Raw genomic sequence first — 17,079 nt, forward strand, 5'->3', positions numbered from 1 at the left:
TATTCCCATTCTCGGGTACCTTCTTTGAGTTAGTTTACGTTACATTCTCTGATCCATTTTCTTTCTTCCGTTCCTTCCTCTCTTCCTTTCATTATACAATCTAATGTTCTACTTTCGTTTGCAAAGACAATACTTTCTTTTTTTTAAAAAATTATTAAACAGTTTTTCTTTAAAAACAACACAAAAAACAATCACACATGTATAAAAACAAGACATGTCAAGACATAACGTATTAAACATTACATTACATGAATGGTAATTTTACAGCATTTTGTATCGACTGACATATTTTGCTTTTGTAGTTCTCTATTCTATCATTTCTATTTACTACTCAATAGTAGGATAATCGCATTACTCCAACATATATATATACGTATGTATGTATGTATGTATGTATGTATGTATGTATGTATGTCTTGACATATTCGGGTCTTTTCCCGTGTAAGGAATATCTTGAGAGTATCTTGGCGACATTTCGATGAGGTCTCACTCATCATCTTCAGGCTGGTTCTTTCGGCTTCGAGCTTCTGTGGGCAAAGCGTGGTCGGAGCTGCCGTCTCTCTATAAATACTGTGGGGAGGTGGGGAGTGTTGCTGTGGGCGGGTTGGTTGGCTGTGTGGTTGCATCTTGATTGGTGGTCAAGAAAACTGCCTATTCATACTTTTCCACAAAAGATCAGAGATCCTGGGATCAACACTGTTGCTTGATTTTTAGATTTGGCTATCACATTCAGTTTCTTTTTTTCAGCTGATTTACCAGTACTTTTTTTCTTAAAACAAAAAAGAATGATCTTCATAGCTTGCATATATCAGCCAACTTACTTTATTATTGCCTACATTTTGTAGGGAGTTGCCATAGAAAGGCAAAATGGCAGTTAAAGCACCAAGAATTTCCATACTATCAATTTATAACATTTCCTAGCCATTGCTGCCGCAGTACGAAGCCTGTCAGCATCAGGGATATATCACTACAGCAGTGGCTGGATGAGGTTATAAATCATGAATATGGAAATCTTCATTGAGCCTTGCAGCTGGAAGTACATCATGCTCGTCTCAAAAGATTGGTCAGTTTCCAGGCTAAGTTAGGGTGGATTTGGTAGCTGAGAAAGCACCATATCTTCTGTTCAATTATAATTAGAGCTAATCCTTGTAATCAATAATCACTTTTCATGTATGGTATTTTAATCCTTCTGTTTCTCAAGCCCACGAGAAACTAAGTTTACCTTATATTAAACCATAAAAGTCTAATAAAATTGCCCATTTAAGTAGCTATATTAGCATGCAATCAATCATAGATGTACAGTTTAAGAAATTTATCACATTTTGTCATAAGCTTCCATGTCTTCTATACAACACAGCTATAAAATATTGTCCTGAGCTTTATGAATTCAGATGTACTGGGCCTTTGAAGATCCTTTGAATTCAGTTCTTTATCTTAACTATTACTTTCTGTTCATTTTTATCTTGTTTAAAGATCTTGTTGTTTTTAAATCTAATTTGTTTAAAGATCTAATAAACGTTATTACCAAAAAATACCTTTGGATTTATTGTGCAAATCATAATCAAACAAGCAGCCATTCACAAAACAGTTCCTGGTGACAAAAGAGTCATTTTTGGGATTACTGAGATGATTAATACATATAGTATACATAAAGATGATGGTGATGCCTTAGTCTAGAATCATAGTGATAAATTAATTGGTCTATTATAATCACTGATTTCTGGTAAATTCTGGAACCCAAGTCTAAGATAGCATCATAAAACAATCCAGAAAAAAATCCAGGTTTTTATTTTTTTAAGAAAAAGATCTCTTGACCTTGGTCTCAAAGAATATCAAAGATTAGAGCAGCATTCCAGGGTATGGCAAGTCACAAGTGGTTACAACTGGAGGCTATTTTTCTTTCACTCACAGTTGTCGAGTATTGACAAATTCTCTTCTTTCGCATCAAAAACTCCAATACTCTTGTGAAAGCTTTTTCTTCCCCATGAACTGAAGGTTTTTTGTATGGGCCCATAAATGTGCTAAAGAGGCTCACATTGGCCGTGGTGAACCAAGGTCACAAGCAAGGGCAACAGAAAGTAAAAAGGTTTTGAAGGGAGGAGGGCAGTCTCCCTCAAAGAATTTCAGTCAGTGATGAAATCCAATTTTGTTTTACTACCAGTTGTGTACTGGTAGCGTGGCTTGGTGGGCATGGCTTGGTGGGCATGGCAGGGGAAGGATACTGCAAAATCCCCATTCCCTCCCCACTCCTGGAGGAAGGATATTGCAAAATCTCCATTCCCACCTGACAAATACCAGAGATGGTATTTGCTGGTTCTCCAAACTACTCAAAATTTCCGCTACCAGTTCTCCAGAACCTGTCAGAATCTGCTGGAGTTCACCTCTGATTTCAATTATATAGAAATATTGGCCAAAGTGGAAAATCCTTCCCTAAACAGAAGGAATCTGTCCCCCATTTTTATGCTACTCTTTCATCAGTCCCCTCAGAAGATTAAGACCACTTCACAGGTTTACCAGGGAGCCCACACTTAATGACACTCCTTGGGTAAAGATTTAGGTGTTGAAACATTTACATCCCAATGATTCTCCTCTTACTCATCCAGGGACCAAATCCTATCGAGATTAGGTGAGAAATAAAATCTCTCTGGAGGACATATATGGCATTCACCTAAGAAACTTGCTCAGACTGAAGAAACTACTTGAATAAGCAGTGAAATGTTTCAAGCCAACAAGAAGTCCAATTGCCATGATTCAAATTCCAAACTGCACTTAGACTTATATCACCCTTCACAGTGCTTTACAGCACCTCTCTAAGTGGTTTACAGAATCATCATATTTCCCCCAACAATCTGGGTCCTCATTTTACTGATCTCAGAAGCATGGAAGGCTGAGTCGAGTCAGTCAGGATCGAACTGCTGGCAGTTGGCAGAATTAGCCTGCAATACTGCATTCTAACCACTGTTAGACATAGCCAAATGTCAGTATAAAAGTTGGACATTCACATTCACATGACAGAAAAAGACGACATTCACTCAGCCCATTTCTTTAATAAGAAAAATCCACATACCTATACATATGAGCATCTCTTCCTCTAGATGTTGACAATGGAACTACACATATGTTGCCAGACTACAACTCCCATCACACCTCATTGGACTACATGTTTTAAAATGTGTTAGTCTGAAGAGAATGACATGGGGAAGTCAATAAAATCTAAGAAATTGGTCATGATGCTATGGAAGCCAAGGTTGGAGACCCCTCGTTTAGGTAACACACCAATGATGCTTATAAAAACAGATGCAGCTTCAATCACATAATCATAGCTGGCTTTTTTTTTTTTACTCTTTCTCCCTCTGTAAACACCATTGCCTTTTATTGGAAGGCCAACACCATCAAACACAGGACATAATATTACCAGGAATAATATTTAGAGTAGATGTACATGGCCATAATGCTTTCTCAGGCACTCAAACTGAGATGACCAAGCTGTCTCTTAGCTGAATGTTTCTCACGATCTATTGTGATTATAAAAGTGGTTTGTATTACTGTAAAATCTCGCCTCTGGAGGAACCTGTGGAAAAAAATACTCAAGAAGAAGGTCACATGCATAAAGAACCTTTTGTTTTGTATTATTTCACACTGTTACATAAACTGAAGCCAAAATGAAAATGTTACATCATTCCGTGAGCTTTTTCTGCCAGCACTTGAGCTAATTAATGTTCTTCTCTTATATTGCTATCATGTACAGCACTCAGCCTAAATGCACTGTCAGCCCCATGTCTCCTTGTGCCAAGGACAATGAAGTCTGCAGATTGAAGGTAAGTGTGTTTCTCTCACTGGTCAAGGTTGTGACCTGACCATAGTATGGAGACAAAAAAAAAATGAACTTTTGTTCATTTATATCAGCCAAGCCTGCAGCTTGGCATAAATCATTCTGTATTAAATTGCAATTTAGCACAATTTAAGTTTGTACAATTTATTGGTGATGCTTTATTCTTGCTTATTTTGTAATATGCTGGTCAATTACCATCCAACATGCAGAGGAATTTTGAGGATACTCTGAAAAGAAAATGGAAAGTACTTTATTCCCAAGCATCCTCTGCTTGCCCTCAGTTAGCCAGTTCAAAAGGGTCTTCATCTACCTGGGAACTGGCAAAATAAATGATCTAGAAATGTAAGGAATTGTAATGATGCAAGATTGCCCAACAGGCAATGCTTTGTACTTTTTGATTTTAAGTAACACCAGAATAAAATAGTACTTTTAAAAAAATACAAATGGAAAAGACTATATAAAAAATCCATTTCAACATCTATATTTAAACACTATTTTTAACAAGGCTTTGATAATATTCAGGATCAGATATCTGATGTCCTCCAGGCCAACTCGCTTGGGAATTTTGAGAACTGCAGTCCAACACATGTGGAGGGAAACAGATTAGCAAAGCCTGTTCTAGAAAGAGACAGAATAAAAATAATTGTTTACCAAGTAATCTTTCTTTTATATAATTATACAAGTCATATAGAGATCAGTTCATATTTGACACTTGCCCACATGGGAGAAAACTTTCATAACACATCTGCAGTCAATCATAAATCCAGAGGAAAAAAAACCCTTATTATTTTCCCTTGGGACTATTACAGAAGAGGAGACAATTGTCTATGTTACCAAAGTAAATAAGCTAATTATAGAGAAATAATAATCTAACAGTCCAATCAAACAACTGATTAAATTTTCTTGACCTTGAATGTCTATCACTTCATCAAAAAGCGAATAAGCAGCAGCATCTGTAAAAAATTGCAGGGATGCCAAATCAAAACATTTGTGTGATGACATAATATGCAAACTGTGATTATGTTCCTGTATCAGGAGGCCTGATGCAAAGTACATATTTTATGACAGTTATGTGATTGTGTTATTAGGCAGACTGCATTTGCTGCTGCTATAGAACTCCACAAAAGTATGGATTACAAATGATAAGAATAATTTGTATCTGCAGGGACCTAGCTTCTTCCATGGTTGAAATGTATTTCTTTCCTCAATGAAAAAACATCTCATTACTGGCATATTATCAGTCTGACTATGAAAGACACAATTGTTGTACCAGCCAAAGCTGGACAAAGCCCCTCCTGGCCATGGCTTCCACTGGCTAATCCACCAGGAGCCAAAAGTCCAAGATGACTCCCAAATTTCAGGCCTGTTCTTTCAGGGTAATGTTTTCTCATCAAGAGCTGCAATTTTTCAAGTACCTCTTAACAAACCTCCTAACTCTGCTAGGGTTCAGTTTGGACCTATTCTTTCCCATCTAGAATCTCACTGCCTCTAGATACTGAAACAGGACCACAAATGTGTCACTAGAGTAAAGGGATTAAAGTGGATATCATCAGCATATTCATAATACCGGCCCCTAGGTAAGAAATTATCTCATCCAGCAATTTCACATGAAACCGTCCAGGCAGAAGACTGATCCTATGCTCTTCACTAGGGAGAAGCTTCTGAGGCAACCTAACTTCTCTTACCACTATCAACTGGAACTGCCCACCGAGAAAGAAGTAGAACTACAATAAAACACAGCCTCCAATACCTAAACACAAAAGTTGGTCCAGAAGGAAACCATAGCCAGTGGATATTGAAAGCTGCTAAGAGAACTAAAAATATCAGAAGAGACAAACTACAATTGCGCAAATCAAAACAAAAGTAATTCATTTGTGCAATCAAGGCTATTTCTGTCCTATACTCAGGACTGAATCCTGACTGACAAGGATCTAGATACTCCATTTTATCTAGAACATTCTGTAGTTTGTCATTCACTACCATTGTTTGTTAAAATGGGAAACTTGGAGCAATTGTGATTAAACATGTTTGGATTTAGGCAAGGCCTCTTGAGGAATAGGTGCACCTGAGTCTTGTTTAAGGATAGTAGTAACAGCTCCTTCTCCAAAAAAGAATTGATAATGTCCTGCAGCCAATACAACAAAGCCATATGGGGAAAGGTTACAGACCACAAATGGCAGAGGCTAAAAAAATGTGTTAGCACCATTCAAAATCCACCCAAGTAGAGTCAAAATCTTAACAACTTGCTATGCCAAGTTATCAGGGAAAGCTCTCAAAATTAGCTGCTTCCCAAAAATGAATTGGCAACCCTGAAAATGTCTGCTGCATGACAGCCTACTGAGGTCATATGAGAGAAGAAGCCCAAATTTAGGCATAACCCATGCTCAGTAATTTTCTTTCTTTCATTCATTCATTCAATCAATCAATCAATCAGTTTGTATAGCCACCCATCTCACCAAGTGGGCAGCAATTTTTGAACTTTTAAAAATAATTTCTATCATAAATACAAAAATTAAAATACATAGGAACCAAGAAAAAGCACAAAAATCATTGACATAGCCAGAAGGTGGGTTCTTTCACACATTCAGGGGCCCAGGCACAGAATCAAAACACCAGCAAGGTGACAGCCAATCTTTTCTCCAGAGGGATATATTCCCTAAGGACATTTTTGTTGTGTCACAACATTTTTGCTTCCCTCTGCCTTTACTATAGGCATTGTGTCTGCTACTTCATCTCCTGGAGACCCTTGGGAAAGCAGAGAGCTGTCTAGAATTGAGGTATAGTTAGAGGCTGATCAGGAAGGGCTGAAGTCACTCCTTGCTAGTGGCAAGCCAGGTCGTAAGCAAATTCACCCATCACATTGTCAGGAAAATTCTAAAGTCTCTGACAGGCAATCCTTGGTATCTGGGACAGATCTTTTGAATAAGCTCAATCCTATTGAGGTCACAGACAGCAATCAATTAAAACTGGGCCAGGAAATTATCTGACTTTGAAATAATAATGGATATCTAGCTCAGCAAGTAGCATTGTTGACAATCCTCTCGCCTGGATTATTGCAATGCTCTCTACATGGGGCTCCACTTGAGATGCACTCGGAGGCTTCAGTTGGTCCAGAATGCAGCTGCGCGGGTGATAGAGGGAATTCCACATAGCTCCCATGTAACACCTCTCCTGCGCAGACTGCACTGGCTACCTGTTGCCTTTCGGGTGCATTTCAAGGTTCTGGTTACCACCTTCAAAGCGCTCCATGGCTTGGGGCCTGGGTACTTACGGGACCGCCTGCTGTTACCTCATGCCTCCCACCGTCCCGTACGCTCTCACAGAGAGGGACTTCTCAGGGTGCCGTCCGCCAAACAATGTCGGCTGGCGGCCCCCAGGGGAAGATCCTTCTCTGTGGGGGCTCCTACTCTTTGGAATGAACTTCCCCCTGGTTTACGCCAAATACCTGACCTTCGGACCTTTCGCCGCGAATTGAAAACATATTTGTTTATTCGCGCGGGGCTAGCTTAAGCTTTTTAAACTGTTTAGTTTTTAAATTTTAAATTCTATTTATGTTTTAAATTGGGGTTTTTAGAATTTAAATATTTTAATTTCTCGGCCAATTGTGTAATAAGTTTCTTAATTTAGTTTTTTAAATTGTATATTGTGTATGTTTTTTAGCCTGGCTGTACACCGCCCTGAGTCCTTCGGGAGAAGGGCGGTCTAGAAATTCAATAAATAAATAAAATAAATAAATAAATAAATAAATGTTTATTAGTAGGGTAATGAACATCGGCATCCCCAAAACTCAATTCCCAAAGAATTCTAACAATGCAACTAGGTTCTTTGATTTTTGTTTGTTTATTTTTCAAATGGGGTTCTATTTCAGGCCTTGTGTTTCTGGTTTTGTGGGCCTCCAGCTTTAAGATTAACATAAATAAATAAATAAATAAATAAATATTAACCTTACTTTTAGGTTAGGCCAGTGATGGCAAACCTTTTAGACACCGAGTGCCCAAACTGTGCATGCATGCCCAAACTGAAAGGTGCACCCGAACTCGCGAACATGCGCATGCATGGACATGTGTGTGTGCATGTGTGGGACATGCGTGCATGCACTGCAGAGATCCGAAGACCAGCCGGCCGATGGGAGGCAGGGCATCCCAGCACCGGCAGCGCGGCAAGGAGTAAAATCTTTTTCTTTCGTGAGCTTCTGTTTCGTCATTTGCAGGGAAACAGAAGCTCAGAAAAGAAACGCCACAGAGATTTGACTTGGGGCAATGGCACACATGCCAGCAGAGAGGGCTCTGCGTGCCACCTCTGGCACATGTGCCATAGGTTTGCCATCATGGGACTAGGCTGTTTAGATCCTGGTGTCAGGAAACCAATCTTAACAATTCATTAGAATTTCCAGTTGTTAAGCCTGGAGTCAGAAGGTCATTTTTATCCTCAGTATCCTCATTTCCCATTGCATTCCAGTTCCTCTCCATGGGAATTATTTATTGTCAATATATTAGATCATTGATCCATGAGAACAAATCCTTTGGCTAGATTTTCTTGTTCCAATCAGCTCTATTATAATATACAGTAGGGCCCTAATGATCAGTTGTGGGATGACTTCTCTATAAGACTTTCATTTGGGGCAATTGAGTCATTTTCAAAAGGGGAGTTAGGTGACAGACTTATTGGACAAAAAGTAATATAATTTTGGCCTGGCTTCTTCCTTCTTTATATTCTTCTGCTACTCCAGATTTTGGTTCTAATCCAAGTTAATGATAATCACCTCTTCTGAAGACCATTTTCAGTATTTAAATAATAACAACCCTCCTTCTAAATAATTCTTCCAACTTCTTGCAGTAAGTGCTCTTAGCTTTACTAACTGGCTGCCTGTATTATGACTAGGAAACTAAAATAGTTTTTTGCAGTGGTGAGTTTCAATTTTTTTTACTACCGGTTCTGTGGGTGTGGCTTAGTGGGCGTGGCATGGCTTGGTGGGTGTGGCTTGGTGGGCATGGCAGGGGAAGGATACTGTAAAATCTCCATTCCCACCCCACTCCAGGGGAAGGATAATGTAAAATCTCCATTCCCTCCCAAAGCCAGGGGAAGGTTACTGCAAAATCCCCATTTCTTCCTGATCAGCTGGGACTTGGGAGGCAGAGAATAGATGGGGGAGGAGCCAGTCAGAATTTTTACTACCAGTTCTCCGAACTACTCAAAATTTCCGCTACCGGTCCTCCAGAACTGGTCAGAACCTGCTGAAACCCACCTCTGGGTTTTTGTGAAATAAGATGCCTGGAGTTCCACCTTTAGTTTACATAGTGTTCTTTGTTATTGGTATATCATACTTTTTCTCAGTCAGACCAGAGTTGACGCCAAGTGCTTTAATTTAAAACTCCTACTTAATATTTATAACATAAAATTTAAAAGTATCAGATGGTGCTCAGATACATGCAATTTCTTGCATCAACACCTTATCTGAAGTCCAAATTTTGCTTTGTGTTTTAAAAAAAATATTTCAGAGCAGGTAATGGAGAAAGTGGGACTTTGTACAACAGATGTTTTCTCTGAAGACGATCAAGGACATGCTTTTTGTGAACCTTACTTACATCTCTTTTTCTTGTACCTGGAAAATAAAGCCCAGAGGAATGATACTATTTCAGTCTACATGCATTGAATATTATGGATTGTACCTATTAAAATCACCATACTTCATCTTTAAACAGAAGCATAAAAAGAATGGAAAAGAGTTATTTACAGAACAGATAGCAGTTAAATAAAATATTAAAAAGATCATTACAATTTCATCTACGACACTAAATTAGTTTGTTTTAACAAGATTTTTTTAAGTTTGCAGGATTTTAAGATTTTATGTTAGAAAGCTAAATATCTATATTTATACGGTTGAATATTACTTCAAATCACTAATAGCAATTTAAAAATCAAAATATTGGGCTTTGGACAACCCAAATAACCTGCTGATATGCTCTTGATTTTAAAAGGAACTATGTTTTAAAAAGATTCCAAGTTGAATAAAAGACACAGTTATGCCAGAGGGAAAAATATTAAGCTTAAAGACACAAAGACCAAATAAAAGTTCTGACAGAGTTTTCTGTTTCTCTCAGTTATGCTTGGATTTGCTCTCCAGATCTTTGGAAATTTCACCCACTTAATTCTGAGAATGCGGAGAAGCTGGTATGAATCCCATACTTCTTTTCAGAGTTGGCTTTTGACTTCTGCTGTTGTTGGTTTTTGTTTTGTTTTTTCTCTTCTAACAAAAAAAGGAGAAGGGATTGTGCTATCTCTCTGAATGTGATCTCTAGCCCTGCTTCAGTCATCCAAAATGTGTATTGAGACTCACACCCTGGTGTTCGTCATGAATGAGGGAGCTGAAAAAGCAGACTTCATTTCCAGGTTTTTGCAAGTGCTAGAAAAGACTCCTGCATGAAATTCTGTGTGACTGCTTCCCATCAATATAGTAACTGCTGAGGTAAATAGTTGACAAGGCATAAGATTGTTTCCTTCATGTCTATGTTTTCTTTTTCTTCTGTTCAATCATGTCTGACTCTCAGAGGCTGCCTAGACAAGTTCCTATAGTTTTCTTGGCAAGGTATTTCAGAAATGGTGTGCCATTGCCTCCTTCCTAATGCTGAGAGAAAGTGACTGGCCCAAGGCTACCGAGCTGGCTTTATACCTAAGGCAAGGCTAGAATTCACAGTCTCACATTTCTATCCTGATGCCTTAATCATCTAGCTCTCTTATTCCTATATAATCATGCAATAAACCTCCAGCTAAGTATGTTTAAAGATGACACTTCTTTGAAAAACAAAGAGACAGACAAAATCCTGAATGGCATTCTCAACTTTGATATTGTAGGTCTAAAAAAGAATGGTTCTTTGTTACTGGAATTTTTCAAACTGCTGCAAGATGAAGGGCTGGTTATGAACTTCGCTGAGATGAAAAGATCTAACACAGAATGATGAGAATAAATGCAATTTATTACCTTTGAAGTGCAAAGCACAAGGTGACTTAAAAATTCACAGTCATTGTTTAATGGTTACATTTTCATGATTATTTGTGACTATTAGGTAGGAAGAGTTCATACTGATAAATCACACTGATTCAAATATATGCAGATCTGACCAGAAAATGTATTAATTCATTGATATAGAACTTTTAGCCAAAGATGGCAAGATGGGTATGTCACTTTATGATCTGAAGCTCTACAAAGCCAGAGACTCTTCAAACGGTATTTAATCTCCATCACGAAACATACATGGCAATTATAAACACAGGCATTTGGAAGCGACAGCTTAGGTGGATATGTGACAGGGATTCTGCATTAAATCAGCTATGATTTTCCATTGTAGTTTTTTTTTTATTTGCATTTATATCCCGCCCTTCTCCGAAGACTCAGGGCGGCTTACACTATGTTAGCAATAGTCTTCATTCTATTTGTATATTTATATACAAAGTCAACTTATTGCCCCCAACAATCTGGGTCCTCATTTTACCTACCTTATAAAGGATGGAAGGCTGAGTCAACCTTGAGCCTAGTGGGACTAGAACCTGCAGTAATTACAGGCAGCTGCTATAATAACAGACTGCATTAGCAGCCTGAGCCACAGAGGCCCCTAGTTTACAAACTTTTTAAATAACCAGTCTTTAGAAGGATACTTGGACGTTCACACTACAAAAGAAATGGCCAGAAAAGGATGGTTTTATATTTGGAGCAGTTCAAGCAAAATTCCCATCAAATGCTAAACCTGGATTTAAGAACAGTATACTGTATATTCAAAAATAGAAAGAATTAGGAACAATATTAAACAAATGAAACAAAACAAAACTACTGCTCCTTCTTCTCCCTTCCAATATAGCTGCACTCAACCCAATTATTTCTAAGTTTTTAGAAATAGTGCTGCATTTATCTGTAAAGTGGGTAGAAATTTATATATTGATATTGTATTCTGTTATACTTTACCAGTAGGAAGCTGGAAGGCAGCATTAATAGTACAACAAAACCTTTAAAAAATTAAGATTCACAGATTTAAATTCCCAGCAAGTTGCTGTTATATTTATAGTTTTGTTTAAATATTAACACAGGCAGTTCCCAGTTAAGAAAGTTCAAATTATGGACAGCTCATGCTTATAAATGAGCTGCTTATTACTAAAAATGGTGGGTAGTGTTCTTCTTATTTGAGCCAATGAACTCTGAAGCCATGCAATTTTTTCGTGAACCGCTGAAGCTGCACAGTTTTAATATGCAACCTGTTTTCAGCAGTTTATAAAAACTGCAGCTGCAGTGGTTCACTGAAAAAGCACACCATCCACCATTTTAGTAATCAACAGTCTGTTTGTAAGTATGAGTTCTGACTTATATACAAATTGAGTTAAAAACAGATTTAGGAATGGAATTCATTCTTAATCCGGAAGCTGCCTGTACACTTTTTATGTACAGATTGGTATCCTATCAGGACAATGAGAAACCTTGCTTCAATCACTACCATAATTACTGTGTCAAATCCCGACAAGAAAATAGTCATGCTTTTCATGTGGGGCTGCCTTTAACTTCCATGATTGTAAAATGTTGCCGTTTCTACTGCTAGTAGGGACAAAGTGCTCAGGTCATAATACATCAATTCTGTATCTGCTGTGTTGGCTCTCTGTTCTCTTCCAAGCTCGGTTCAAACTGTTGGTGCTGATGTGGACATAGGCGGTGGTGGGGAGAACCACCACCACTTTGCACCACTTTGGGAGAACCAGTTGTTAACTTTCTGAGCAATTTGGCAAACTGGTTGTTGGAAGAAATCATTATGGCAGAGAACCGGTTGTTAAATTACTTGAATCCCACCACTGGGCATAGGAATTCTCATATAAGCTTGTCTTGGTGTTGACATTAACTACAAAACTTGCTCCAGTAGGAATAATTAAAAAAGAAGACAAGAGACAGTAATAGCTTAGAATATATCTGTGGAACTTCTTGTTGATCAGGAGTGAGCAATACTTTAGAGACCAGGAGCTGCTGTTAAAATTTGGCATAATGTGGGAAGGGTTAATGTGGCCAAAAAAAAAAAAATCAAACTTCATTATGTATTTTCCCTTTGGTGCAATAAAGATTTTCTTCATTTTCAAAAATGTGTTAAATCTAATTTTATATCTTGCGTCATCATTTTAAGTGTCTCCTGGCTCAAAATTTTGAAACCAAAGAAATATGGATGGATCTAAGGAGCAACTCCTGCCAACCTAGCAGTTTGAAAGCATGCGAATGCAAATAGATAAATAGATACCACTTTGGGGGGAAAATAACAATGCTCTGTGATGTCATGATGGCCACATGACCACAGAAATGTCTTGTGCTGGCTCAATGTGCCTTCCCCTATAGTCAGCAACAACTAGTGGATAGTTGTCGATTGTAAAATCGACAGGAACTCTTCTCTATTCCTGTCATGTCCCACTCCTCCTCTGACGGCCGGGTTGGGGAAGTCCGTATCAAGCGTGCCTCTGCAGCTTTGCCAAAGTTCTGTCAGAGTTCTCAGGGCAGGCAGGAGACCAGGATGTGACTTCAGCAATCCAATAGACTTTGCCTGACTCAAAGAATGCCAGAAAGCAGATCCTTTATATAGGCCATGGGGTGTGGCTCCATGACTCAGCACTTATCCAGGCCTGCCCCTCCCTTCCTTTTGCTGACGTCGCCTCTCCACTCTCCGGAAGCGTGGGTCCCTCCAGCCTCCAGCTGCTGGTAATTCCAGCTCGTGACTGGCTTCACACTCCCCAGGCTCACATGCTGTGGGGGAGGGGCCCAGCTGCTCCGTTTGTCCGGGCATGGTGCCAGGACTGGGGGCTGGAGGCATGTCAGGCCATTCGTCTTGCTCGGTCTGTCTGGGCATGGTGCCAGGACTGGGAGCTGGAGACATGCCAGGACATTCTTCTGCACTATCAGCGTCCAGCAAGAGATGAGAGGGGCCCGGCTGCAGAGAGGGGGGCGAGCGAGCCACAACAATTCCCAAAATAAACTATGACAGTAGCATGGAGTTTCTGAATGGATCCAAATAAGACTTACAATAGGGGGACCTACTGTGATCAGCTGATGAGTTTGTGTGCAATCCCACAAAGCAAATTAACTCACACAAAAATTTCTCTCTTTCATAATTGCTGCTACATTTTGAATGACTGGTTCTTTAGCAAGGGAAATTGCAAAAACAAATACAAAATGCTTTAGGACATGTGTAACAAAATGTAAGTAATAGTACTACTGCAGCTGTTTTACTTGTGTATGCTCTTATTGATGCTTAACATAGCAAATTTTGCCTTTGTTGCTTTTTTCTGTACTCTTCCCATCCTACTCAGGATAGGAAGCTGTGATGGCTTTTGAAGTGCTGGAGAACTGGTAACACTATTTCCTACTGCCATTTTGCTTAAATTTAAGTAAAAGTAGCATCACATAAGAAAACAAAATTAATTCCTATTTTCTTTAAATATCCAATAGAAGAATCAAAGCAGGATAACAGATTGAGATACATATAATTTCACATACTTCACAAAGATTGAGGTTGCTATTTGTCATAAACATTAGGACAATATATTATGCTACTGGACAAATATACTATTCCTGAGTGCTTTCAACTTATCCCTCTTCCCATAGAATATTATAATTACACTTTTCTGAAATGGACAAAGCCTCACAGCTTCTAAGGCAGCACAAAGATTGACACCAAATCCTTGTCAGAACAACTACTTTAGATGATTAAATGAAATAAAATCTACTCTAAGAAAAGCTTTCACATTTAGCAAAGAAAAACCTTTTTTCAACTTTGCTTGGTTTTTTTCAGAATGAAAAACAAAAGACCAGATAACTTGGATCAAAAACAACATAAAAAAACCTCAACATGTAATGAAGGGTATGTCCCAGTGCTACTGTCTTAGAATTCATTCTTAGAATATCTTTCTATCAGAGGCGAACCTTGGAAAATCCTGGGTGCTAATGAACATTCCTTATGCCTGAGGGATGGTTTTGATAGAGCATTGGGAAGACACTCACTGTGTTGGCAGAACTCAGAAGGATGTTTCTGTCTGTTGCATGAATTCAAGCAAAAAGGGGTATGATATCTCTTGTTTCAGTCAACAACTGAGCCAGAACCCTTTGAAATAGCAATTTATTCAGGTTCCAAACAAAATTAAGATATTTCCTTCTTTACAGTCAAATAGCCAGGACTCTCATCACTCATCTCTAAAGGAATCTAAGCTGATAAGTAGTAGAGACAACATCATCATCATGATCATCATCACCATCAAACATTATCTGGATAATTCCTAAATGACTAGAATTGGACTCTCCAAAGAACACCAGTCAAAGAAGTTATTCTTGTTGGGTTTTTATACTGTGTCTTTCCTTCCTTTCCTCCCTCCCTCTCTCCCTGTCATCATTATTATCATCATCGATTAGGTCACTAAAGTGATTTTTTTAAGGAGCTTATTCATTTTCTTCATGAATACAAAGGTAGTCATTGTGTTCAGCCTGATATAAAAACTTTGGGGTTATTTCATAATTCCTTTTCTTCCATGCCACGAGAAACAAACTGTTAAGTTTAAGTTTAAGGGGCGTGCATAAGAGCACAAAAGTGCCTACCGTTCCTGTCCTATTGTTCCCTTCATTATATCAAATTAACATAGCTGTTGCATACTTTTACTTATACATACATATTTTTCTTTCATGATATGTTGTTTTTATTTATGACGATGTTTGTGTATACTGTTGTGACAAAAATAAATTTTAAAAAAAACCCAGAAGATCAGATTTAACAAAAAACTAATAAATTACATAAACAGACTTTCTGTTCTTGTTCTTATTATTAATTATTTTTCCTAGTGTTTTGTTAACATAAAATAAAATAAAATATGGTCTTCCAAAGAAAACAAATGTTAAACAAAAGGCTTCCCTTGTGAAAGGGAAAATCAGGAGATCACAGATATATAGATAAAACAAAAAGCAACAAGATTATTCAGAGTTAAAGGATGGATCCAACAACTTGAACATTTATCTTTTCTCAACTCAACCACAAATGTTCTCCAGACATTAGCTAAGTGATCTATTCTTTCTCCATTTTTATAAACAAAGCATATGGAGTGCTTAGAGTCTCCAACAAAGATGCACATTTAAACCAAAAAAAGGTGGATCTTCATCTCTGTATTTTCCAGTTCTTCTTCCTTGCAGCCTGGGTTTCAGAATAAGTATACTTGGCATGAAATCAAATAAAGAAAGGAAATTAAAATGGTGCACTTATGAGTCATGATTCACAGGCTGGCCAAAGTCCAGAAGAACCTGAGGGCTCCAATTTCTTCCTTTCAGAAAGGAGAAATTCTAGTAATTTAGGATTACCCACCTGGGCAAGGGGCTCTTTATAAGGATTTACAACATTTGTTTATATGCTTCACTGACTCCTTTTATCATCAGATAATACAGCACCTTTCTTTACTTTTTCTTTCTCTCTCTCCAGATTTCTCATTCCTCTGAATACTTTTGCCAAGACGGAGCTGTTACTAGAGAAGAAGAAAAAATAGCAGAAGGCCCAAACATGCAAATGCAAATACAAACGCAAAAGAAGTTGGCAACTCCTCCAAATACCACCTCAGTTGTGAGCAAAAAAACGATCCCTCTTACTCAAAAACCCTGTATGTGCTGTCAACCCACCATATCATTGTTTAACTTAATTTTTATTTTTTTGTTCACCTTTTCAAATGTGTTCTATCCGAGCGTTGGCTAATTCTGGAAACTTGCCATTGAAGAGGATAATCAATATTGGGCTACATGGACAAATGATTTGCCCTGATATAAGGCAACATACTGTGCTCCCATAATAAAAGTCTCTGAATAAAAAAAACCCCACAGCAGTAGGGATTCTTGGGTAGCTGTTTAGGCTTAGATATCTCTATGACAATTCTGGAAACGTCTGGCCTGTGTTATTTCTCTTCATTGTTGGTGGTGCTGGTTGACCTCTTCTCTTTGACCATCAGTTAGTGAAGCAAATGGAGCAAAATCCCTGGTGTGGTAAACAAGAAAGACAGACTGACTGGAAACAATAAGAGAGTTCAAATTCAAAAAGAAGGCTAAGCTTATTTTGGAAGCAGAAGGAACAATGATAATCTAAAGTTAGCAGTACCCTTGCTACAAAAACCAGAGGGCTCATTTGATAATACATAGAGGAATTCATGCTTGTTCTTATTTCATGTACCATCTCTCCAGTGAACGAACTACTTTAGATATCAGATAAAAT

At 38.2% G+C, this 17,079-nt stretch overlaps 1 protein-coding gene across 1 annotated transcript in view; it reads left to right on the forward strand.

Annotated features, from left to right (window-relative positions):
- Positions 1–16,662, forward strand: part of SEMA6A (semaphorin 6A) — a 217,524-nt gene extending 200,862 nt beyond the window's left edge. The window contains exon 20 of the mRNA XM_058165919.1: positions 16,303–16,662. Within this exon, the coding sequence (XP_058021902.1) occupies positions 16,303–16,319 (17 nt within the window). The 3' untranslated portion in view covers positions 16,320–16,662. The remainder of the gene's footprint in view (positions 1–16,302) is intronic.
- The last annotated feature ends 417 nt before the right edge of the window (positions 16,663–17,079 follow it).

This window comes from Ahaetulla prasina, chromosome 2, assembly GCF_028640845.1.
Source record: "Ahaetulla prasina isolate Xishuangbanna chromosome 2, ASM2864084v1, whole genome shotgun sequence".
Taxonomy (NCBI): Eukaryota; Metazoa; Chordata; class Lepidosauria; order Squamata; family Colubridae; genus Ahaetulla; species Ahaetulla prasina.